The 10,399-nt window shown below is 34.3% G+C and overlaps 1 protein-coding gene across 1 annotated transcript in view; it reads right to left on the bottom strand.

Annotated features, from left to right (window-relative positions):
* NUBPL (nucleotide binding protein-like) overlaps positions 1–10,399 on the bottom strand; it is a gene marked incomplete at its 5' end in the record, with an annotated part of 85,945 nt that overhangs the window by 64,405 nt on the left and 11,141 nt on the right. The window contains one exon of the mRNA XM_010287731.1: positions 6,431–6,521. Within this exon, the coding sequence (XP_010286033.1) occupies positions 6,431–6,521 (91 nt within the window). The remainder of the gene's footprint in view (positions 1–6,430; positions 6,522–10,399) is intronic.

Below are 10,399 nucleotides of genomic sequence, written 5' to 3'. Positions count from 1 at the left end.
CCCTACACATTATCTTTAATTCAAGAGCTAACTTCAAAAAACATTCCAGTTAACTAGGGACTTCCATTGTTTTCAAAGCAAAACTATGGACCTCAATACATTTGAGTCGATTCAGCCTTTTTAGGTTCAATGTTGTAACCAAGACTCCAAAAAAAGAATGCAGGTGAAAAGACATGGAAGAAAAAAAACTGTTCAAAGGATTATGTGTAATTTAAAAAACAAAAAGCGCACCTGGACGTTGATAACATAGATGTTACGTTGTTATAGATGTACAGTAAACTTGTTGATTCTCCACTTTTGAAAAAATATGTTTCTGTATATATTAAATATTCCCTTTTGTATTTCACATGAATGGCCTCATATCCTCCTGTGATTTTATTCTAATTTCATCACTTGTAAAGTGAAGTTCTATTACTTTACAAGATTATGACCATCAAATGAAGCAAAGGAAAGAGATACTAGCTTTTAAACTCTTACTGTTATTTTTAGCCTCTGGTCACTATAGGGAGAGGATTAAAATGTTTTGGGTTTTTTTTCTATTTTTGATGTATTCCACTTCATTTCTTTATTCTGAAAAGTCACTCCACTGTACTGCAGAGAAGGGCAAAGAAAGAGTAAAAATAGAGCAAGAAACCAATAGAGAGAAAAAAACATAAGTGAAATTGCAAGGTAAAAATATTGATAAAATTTTGAATTAGTTACAGTTCTTTAATTTTACTTCTAGCAGAGAAGGATGGAAACATTTATCCCTCTGAAATAAGCAAAAAGGGAAATGTGTTCAGTGTACAAGCAAAATCAATCATTTTGTTTATGTATGTACAATTAAATGTGTATCTACGACACTACCATAATAAAATCATTTTGCAATTTAGTTCCCATTTGTACAAAAGTTGAACCAGACAAACCATTTGTATCTCTAAGAGTAAACTTTATAATGGAATGAATATTTGCTAGCCATGATCCATATCAAAACATTTGTAATTACTGGACTGCAGGATTAACAACACGAAGAATAATACACTTCCACTTTCAAGTACTTGAAATGTATTTTTTTCAGGTTACATTTCAGTAATTTATATTGCAATAGCATTTAGCAAAATTTAATTTGCCATTTATCCAAAAAACACTGTTCTCAGGAAGAGGCTTTAATTACTACACTACATTTCTCATCTTATACTTCTTTGTCTTACTTTTTTTGTAATTTTAAGTACGAATTTATGTGTAATGAAGAATAACATTTTAATAAATTAACTGTCTAGATGTTTTTTATTTTTTAAAACAGCAGCTAACAACTGCATGCCTGTAAAATAATTCCTTGCAGAGTTGGGTATCCTCCACCTCCTTTCCTGTCCAAGTTAAGGTCATCAATTTTTTCCAGAAGTGAACTCAATAGCTGAACTAATCCAGTTACAGGGTTGGGGGCAAGAGTCAAGGTCCAGAATAAAATAATTAACACTTGAATATTATTCTCATTTTCAACTACCTCATGACATATGAAAGAGCCTCCAAAATATAAACCACAACTAATTACAGCATTCTGAATTACTACTATGTCACATGTAAGACACATGAGACTACTCCAGCCACCCAGATAAACTGGGATAAGCCATCACCAAAAGTAAAACACAAGGTTTCAGTTCAGACTTCTTTCAAAATAGAATCAATAAAGCTTATCATTAGACTATACACAATCTAAAAATCACACATTCACAAATCAAGAGCTGATGGCAGTGGCAAATATGACTTTTTTTAAAGAATCAAATTTAGTTTTTATTTAAATTAATTGTGATGGAGTTCCACTGGTAAAACATGATAAAGGCAACATTGAGAATACAAGCTGTGTGTTGAAAATTAAACCCTTGTGTAAGATCAAGAAACTTCTTCATGGTTACTGCAATAACTACCCTACCTATGTAACATTTTCTCTATTAAACTAGTCCATTCCAAATTTTCTACTTATAACCCTCAAATGGATGCACCACAATCCCTTGATACAGCTATTTCCAGCAGACATTTTTAAACAGCCACAATAGATTTAATTTTAACTTATCACTTTCTGTTAGGAGATTCAGCTACCACAATATAAAGAGTAGCAGACATGTAGATGTGTCCCAGTGAAAAAATGCAAGTGTCCATTTCTGACTTCAGAATTTTATCAGTAATTTTATTTCTATAGCTCCTGAGATATTATTAGACTCAATGGGGCCAGACAAACTACTGCTAGCTTTCTCTCAGAAATTCCTTTTTATTCCAAATTTTGAAAACAGATGCCTACTACTGATCCTCTGAATATACTTTATTAAGAAATAAAAAAGACAATGAGAATATCATAAAGTGGCAACAAAGCTTTAAAATATTAAGAAAACACTCAACTGTCATAAAGAAAAAAGCCACCAAAACCTTCATAATCATATATATTAAGTGAAGAAATGTTACACTTACCTGGCAAAATCTTTTTGGCAATATAATAGCTTTTACTCTCTGCCAAGTAGTTTAAATAGTAGATTTTTAAAAAAGGAAAAAAATGAAATTATGCAGTTCACTAAGCCAGAAAATGACTTTTAAGTAAATTATTTGAGGAAAGAATAGAAGTAATGCTTTTGTTACTTGTGTTCTAAGCATTGCTCTGTGTATGTACTGTAGCTGATGTTAACATGTATTCCATAGTTAGATAATTCTCCATTAGCTGATCAAATTCATTTGTGAACTTATTAACCAACATCTCCCTGACCAGTTAAAGTATTCCGAATTACACCCCATTAAATGTTAGCAGACATTCGAATGCAATACAGTTTGCAGAATTAAATTAGTGGAGTATCTTCCATTTATACACTTTCCCCTCATTAAGAACTCCTAATTCATTTTGAAAACTTAAATTATAGCATAACGATAATAATTTCTATTCAGAAGTAAAAATTGCTGCACGGATTTATTCTGTATGGTACTAGGCATCCCTAATCCCTTTTCAACTGCTACATGTGAAAAGAGAAGTAGAAATCAAAGAGTGCAAGAGTGCTCAGAACCTCCCAGGTTTACACTACAAATTCGTTTTCAAATCCAGGCCTCACACTGGAGACAGCAATAGAGTTCAGATAGAATTTTTGATTGCTATGGTATTAAAAATTTTTTTTAATTGACTTATTGTTATGTACATATTGTTAATGCACATCTTAACACAAAACTTCCTCGGTTTGCTCAATTACTGTACAAAACAGTATTTGTTCAGATTTTATATTTTATTCTTTAAAATGTAGTAAGAAATCAGAAAATAACACTAAACCTCATTATACCAAAATACAAGGGTCATACATATTTTTATATGTACACCTAGATGGATCACTTCCTTGCAAACTTATCCTATCTGTCACTCATTAAAGGAATCCTTGAAGATCACAATTAAAGCTTCCTATGCCCTCCACATTCCTGTTTTCAAAATGAAATCACCTTAATATTAGCTACTTTGCCAGCACTTTCACTGTTGTTACTCTACAACTGCATCAATTCGAGAGTTAGAAGTGCACAGAGAAGTAAACTGAATTCCTGAAATAAAAATTCTCTCCTGTTATCATTCATACTGAATTACTGCACTAGTTTCTCAGTAGACTTGTGTAATGTGTCAAGCTTATGAAATACGCAACTTCATTTCCTGTCAGTTAAAAAAAAATAAGGTATGTTCTTAAATCCTGATAGTATTTGCTTGTACATTCCACACAGAAGTAGAAAGAATACATTTTAGCAATCAAAATGTTAGTGCTTACAAGTCAACAGCAGCAATTTCAATTCAGGGAAATCCTCCAATTTCTTTCCATTACATTGAATTCTGTATTTTTAACAACACTCAAAACATGTTAAGACAAAAGCTTATAGTGAATTCTCAGCTGTACACCCAAAATATCTACAGTCACTGAAATTTATACACAAACAAAATTGAGCTGCCCTAGTATCTGACTGAAAATACTCTTAAGCTCTTGCATTCCTAGCAAGTTAATGTGCCTAACTGTATGAAATACACTGGGCAACTTGCTTCTTATTTGTGACTCATGACATGGATTTAGATTCGTTATGGATTGATAAAATACACAGCAACATGTGTAAGAAGGTCAAAGTTATCTAACCAATTTTTCAGGCAGTGAGGAAAAAAAGAAAAAGGAGAATCAAATTTTTACCTGATCTCCTTCAGAAAGGAAAAAGTCAACGTCGTATAAAAAGGAAGAGAGAAGAGGTATGAAGAACACCACAACGTAATCCCTTCTGTGTTCATATTGCGTAATGTACTTCAAATGCAAAATTTATGGCAAAAAAATCTGTTACGGGACAGCACGGCCTATGTAACACATACCCTCAACGGGGTCCAAAGTACAAAAGAATGCAAGAATACTTTGCATCAGGAAGTCAAACTCTACCGAAGATATATGAGAGGGTTCAGTTATTTAATTATTACACAACAGAATAAGCCTTTGACTTTAAAAAATAAAACAGAAACCCAACAAATAAAACCAAGTACTCTCCTCTCTCTTAGAAACTAATCTAAATAAAGCGTGTATTTGTAAGCCAGGTACATAAATGTAGAGAGTACTCAATTTGACAATTGCCTTTATACAGAATACAGGGTATAAGCATAAGGAGACAGAATTTTAATTTTATAAGAAATCCTAAGTATGCCACTTCCTTAATTTTTCAGAGGCTAATGCTGCAAGCTCAATAGCCACCCTTTAAAGATATTGGCACTGTTTCATTCTGCATGCTTTATACCAAGTGAGAATGTATAGAACAACCACCACAACATCCATGCACATGCAGAAGTTAAGATCAGTTACAAATGGACATTCTACAACAACAGCAGAGTAGATGTGGAAGGACTGAACACCTCTCCTATGAGGACAGGCTGAGAGAGTTGGGGTTGTTCAGCCTGCAGAAGAGAAGGCTCCAGGGAGACTTTACTGCAGCCTTCCAGTACTTAAAGGGGATCTATAGGAAAGATGGGGACAGACTTTTTAGCAGGGCCTGTTGCAATAGGACAAGGGGTAATGGTTTTAAACTAACAGAGGGTAGATTTAGACTTGATCTAAGGAAGAAATTTTTTACACTGAGGGTGGTGAAACCCTGGCACAGGTTGCCCAGAGAGGTGGTAGATGCCCCATCCCTGGAAACATTCAAGGTCAGGTTGGACGGGGCTCTGAGCAAGCTGGTCTAGTTGAAGATGTCCCTGCCCATTGTAGGGGGGTGAGACTAGATGGCCTTTAAAGGTCCCTTCCAACACAAACTACTCTATGGTAACTAAACAAAGATCATGGCATGAAAGGAAGTGGAAGGCATAGTTAACTTCCCTTTTACCTAGCAATTACAGCCCACAAACATTAATGGGTATTTACAGTTGATTATTCCACTGAAGCTCTTTTATGTCCTATCTGAACTGATATATGTCCTTGATCTCTCCCTGTCAACAAGTATTGCCAATTTGTACCTTCTTCAGTAGGATCCTCGTACTTTATAATGTGTAGACCAGGTGTTATAGTGTGGGACTGTTTTTGTCTGTGGTTTCATGTTTTTAATTTTTATAATTGCACTTTATCACAGGACGGGCACACAGGACGGGCAAAACAAAGCATTAAACAAATCCTATCGCCTCAGTGTCCCTACCACCCCAAAAAAGCACACTCCCTTGCAGTCAAGCATCACATAAACAGGATATCAGGATAAAGCCATTCTTCAGTTTCACCCTTGGTCGGCCTGAGCAGAAGTTAAATTTCTAAAAGGTACACAGTGTTGATGAAACCTTCTTACTCTAGGTTTTCCTTATTTCTCCCCACACTCTTCTACCTGAATTTACTTTTCCCCAGACCAGAATCCTTCCTAGCAGAAGGAAAACTAGGTGTTTTGTCTTCACCTTCTGGTAGTGAAGTCACCACCACTGTATTCCTAAACATGAAACTTCAAATGAAAATTAATCAAGTGGCCTGGCGTGCTTGGTTGAAGAAAAAAAGATCAAACACATTCATTTCAATGATATTTTATACAAGCTACTGTAATGATCCTTCTCTTATTTCCTAGATTAGTCTTTTTTTTTTTTCCTAGACTAGTTCTTGTTTTTTAAGTGGGAACCTGTATAGTAAGTTTAAAACTACTGACATTAACCATTCTTTCCTAGCTACCCTTTCCAGCATCTATTCATAATCCATGAAACTCCCAGAGCCTGTAGACCAACGTTAAAGGAAAAAAAAAAAAGGACCCTGAACATGCTCCTGGTTGTACAAGCTAGTCTTGAAATCAACCTCATTACTACAAATAAAAAATAAAATTAAAAAAAAAAAAATACACTGTCTTCATCTTCTGCTTGCATCTCTTCTGCGCCACACCAAGAAAGCACCAATGAGTGGTCCACGCTCATTCCTGTACAAAGAAGATAGCAAGAAATATCACTTCCACTTACTTGGTGTTAATTCTGGGTTTCCTTTTAAGTTCATCATCTTTGGAATTGAAGGTCCATATATGTCTGCATCAAGTAAACCAACTTCTTTCGTCTGTAAGGAACAAAAAAAAAAATTGTTCAAATGTCTTCCTTTATGATTTATTAGTTGTGTAAAAGTTCAAAATTGCCCATAGAAATAAAAATATGATCTTTTAGACCTAAGTTATCACTGTTTCCCCTCCTCTATATCACAACTGAAGCATTTCATAACAGTGTCTTTACAAGTTGAGCCAGACATCTTCACAAAATCTAATTCTCAATACATAAAATCCTCACTTGCACATTTTCTTACTTACAATGTAGACCACAGACTATATAAACATTATAAGCAATGTTCTCTCTTCACCATGTACATTTATGCAGAAATATTTTAACTTTTTTTAACACTTTTTTTAAACACTTTTGCAGACCTCTAGATGCAAGTCTCTGAAGCCAATTAAGCAGCCATAATGTTTTACTCAAATGCATTTACACAAAAGAATGATAAAAAATGGGTTTATTCAACTACAGATGGTACCTTAGGCAACAAACTTAAAAATTCTTTCAGCTATGTAATCTAGACTTACAAGATTCATGTCTATATTTTTTTATAGATATACATACATATTTTGTGGAAATAAAGTATTTTTCTTACAGATGGCACGACACACTACCAATTACAAAGTTCTACAGATTAAGAAGTGAAAAGAAAGCCCTTTAAAGTGCTGAACGTCAAGATTCTCTACTATGAAAAGCTAACTGTATTCAACATTTTGCAAAATTGCAAGTAAGTATGTTTAAGGGCTTGTTTGAAAGGTTAAGGCAGCAATGGGAGCTTTTCCAACAACAGTGAATCAGACTTCCACTGTCAGTGTTTCAAAATGTGTGCTCCGTTTTTTGGATGAAGCTTTCAGCATTTGGTATCGTACATTAAGCCATTTTGTTATCACAGTTTTGATGGGAAAGATGGAGAGAAAGACAAAGGCTCAGTGATAACTATTAAGTTTCTGGTTAGAAGAAGGAGTATAACGAGGCTTTTAATGCAAGTATACAGCATCTCTACTCTTCAACAGGATTTCTAAACATGAAATGAATTCTCTGGAATCACAATCAATTTGCTTGGATGTTTTTTTTAAAAACAGAAATGCAACTGGATTAAAAACATAGATATTTAGGCCACTACTTTCAAATAAATCTGGAATTCAATAAAGACGAATAAACTAAATCATACAAGCCTAGACACCTGAGAAGCAAGACTGATCCTTTTTATTACAACATATATAATACTTCGGGTTTGGGGGTTTGTTTTCCTGGGGGGGCTGCTTTCTTTTTTTCTTCTTCTCTTTTTTTTTTTTTTTTAAGCTGTTGATAGCGAACCCTGAAGACACCCTTAACAGCTCAGCATTTTAAAGTTTCAAATTTACCAAATATAAGCTAAATGTATCTTAAATTTTACAACTGAGAAGTAAAAAAAAAAATGCATTACCACACATGATCTACTAAGTACTTTGAAAAACAAGTTTTTACTACAAAAATCAATCAAATTTGGGTTCAGTTATTCAATATACTTTTTTATTAAACAGAGCAAAGCATATGTAATTACCTGGATTATTTCATTTTGATATTTTAGTATTTCTTTCTTTATAACATCTTGTGAAACCTCTTACAAAAAATTTCAGGAATTATTCTGACAAATTATTCTACTACTTGCCTATTGTATGAAAGCTGCAATTTCAAAAAGCTTGAAAAGACCCATTTTTATGTTAGATTTCAAAGACATCAACAACAGTATTAGAGCTTCTTTGTTCTTGTACAAAATGCATATTTTAACAGATTAAAAAGATTCATGACTCATTCCCTCTATCTGTGTTGGCAGCTAATCGAGCCCATCAAAACATCATCTAAGGGCTGTGCCACCTAATTACTTCTGAAAGGAAAGTAAATATTTGCAGAAAAACCTACACAGTGTTTTAAACCTGACTGACATCCTTTCTCTCAACTTTTTGAGAGGTTTTCCCCCGAGCAAGGATCATGACTATCCACTGACTAACTATAACAATCTTACAACTCACTACAGTTTTGTTTTCAGCCTAAAGGAACTTAAGATTTAGACTTATCTAAATTCATTAGATTGACTTCATGACCTCCTGAGCATAGTCAAACCTTCACCACCACAGGCCACTTATTCCTGGGAGTCAGCAGGAGTGTATCTAAGAGTGTATCAAATTTCCTGAAATGAGGAATAAATACATGCACACAGGAGAAAGATATCCCTCAACTGTCTAGGAGGACTTTGCAAATTCAGCTGCTACTCCAAATTACAAAGCTGATCTTTGTTTCAAGCTAATACAATAAACCTGACAGTTTCTCAAAAAAATTTACACACTCTCTCAAAAGTAAGAAAGATGCCTGTTACCGATATACACTGCTTTTCTTCATGGATATGGATCAATAAAATGGTTTTCTTCAAACAGAAAAATAATTAACAGATTCTCCAGCTTCTGCAACTCTTTTGTTAATGATAGCACAAGTGTTCCTGTAGGCATGGTGCTTTCTACAGGATTATAGAAGAAAGGTCTTCTGGAAAATCTTTAAATCACTAGCAAAATCTCACTCAAGATAGCCTAAGGTAGGCTTTTTTTTCTTCAGCAAGCAATTCAATATGTTAGGTAAAAAGAGTTCACACTGCCTAAAAGCAGCAGCTTATACAGAAAGCATTAGGCCAATAAGAAGGTTTTGAGTTTTGTTTCTCCCAAATATTCCTGCATTTGCAGTATGTAAGCATCCCCAGAATACTAATAATAATCCTTTACTCAACGTATAATTATCCTGGAAAATTATTATGGCAGCTACCAAGGGATCTTTTAAGACAGGCACAGCACAGTCCAGCATTTACTATGTTTTAAAATCCCCAAGAGACAAAATAATTTTTATACACCTGGATGCTACCAGATGAAACTGTTAATCAGAATTACCAACACCAGATACTTCTCATGCTGAGTGGAGTTTAATCCAGATGCCTGAGTTACAATAATAAAAAAATAAATTTTAATAAATTGTGTTTTCACTCATATAACTCATACCTCATATAAATCAGCACATCTTTCAAAGTACTGCTGTATTAAAATAAATCCTAAAAAAGATGCGTAACATCAGACAAGTCGAAAAAGAACATCTGGACAGAAGGAACAAATTACAGGGCATCACAAGCAGGGCCAAGAAGACAACTTAAAAAAAAAAAGAAAAAAAATCCTCTAATGTCCTCTGACATTATTTTCATATGCATATACATTTCATACCGATGCTGAATAATTTTTTTTCTGAAGTAATATTAGGGTTATGCAGACAGACATGCACCCAAGCATGTCAAAGTCCCCCCTGCTTCTAATCGTTTTTCATAGCACAGCACATATCACTGCTACAGCCACCCTCAGCACTCTGTAGGAAAAGATGTCAGGTAATACAACTCCACCATCTTCTTATGGCTGCATTTTCTCCTCATGAAAATATTTCTATCCTGTGCTATTAACAAACACCATTCTGTCTCTCCAGCTACCCAAGTTTAAAACAGTTATTCTCAAATTACATTTGTCCTTTTCCTTCCACCTGCCCAGATACGGAAGAAAGTTTGAGTCAACCTTCAAGTTTACTACACTTGGAAAATACTTTCTTGAGACCTGTGGTTTTTTGTTGCCTGACTGCAAGTTCTGAACAGCTTAAACTCTGAAGATATAACTGACAATGTAATCATCCCCATATGATTTAACTGTCACTGGACATATGGCAAGCTGCTCTGAAAAAATATACTAAAGTAACTCATGCAGAATTATCGACCTCTTCAGTAAGGTCCTTATCAATATTCCATCAGGCAGAGAGAACACAAAATTAGAAATAAATACACTGTCAGCACATGAAAACACAGAAGTACTCTATTGGCCTGTTCCGCAGGGA

Source organism: Phaethon lepturus, unplaced genomic scaffold, assembly GCF_000687285.1.
Source record: "Phaethon lepturus isolate BGI_N335 unplaced genomic scaffold, ASM68728v1 scaffold16355, whole genome shotgun sequence".
Classification (NCBI taxonomy): Eukaryota; Metazoa; Chordata; class Aves; order Phaethontiformes; family Phaethontidae; genus Phaethon; species Phaethon lepturus.
Note: the sequence above shows the minus strand (reverse complement) of the source record. Positions and strands in the feature narration are given on the sequence as shown.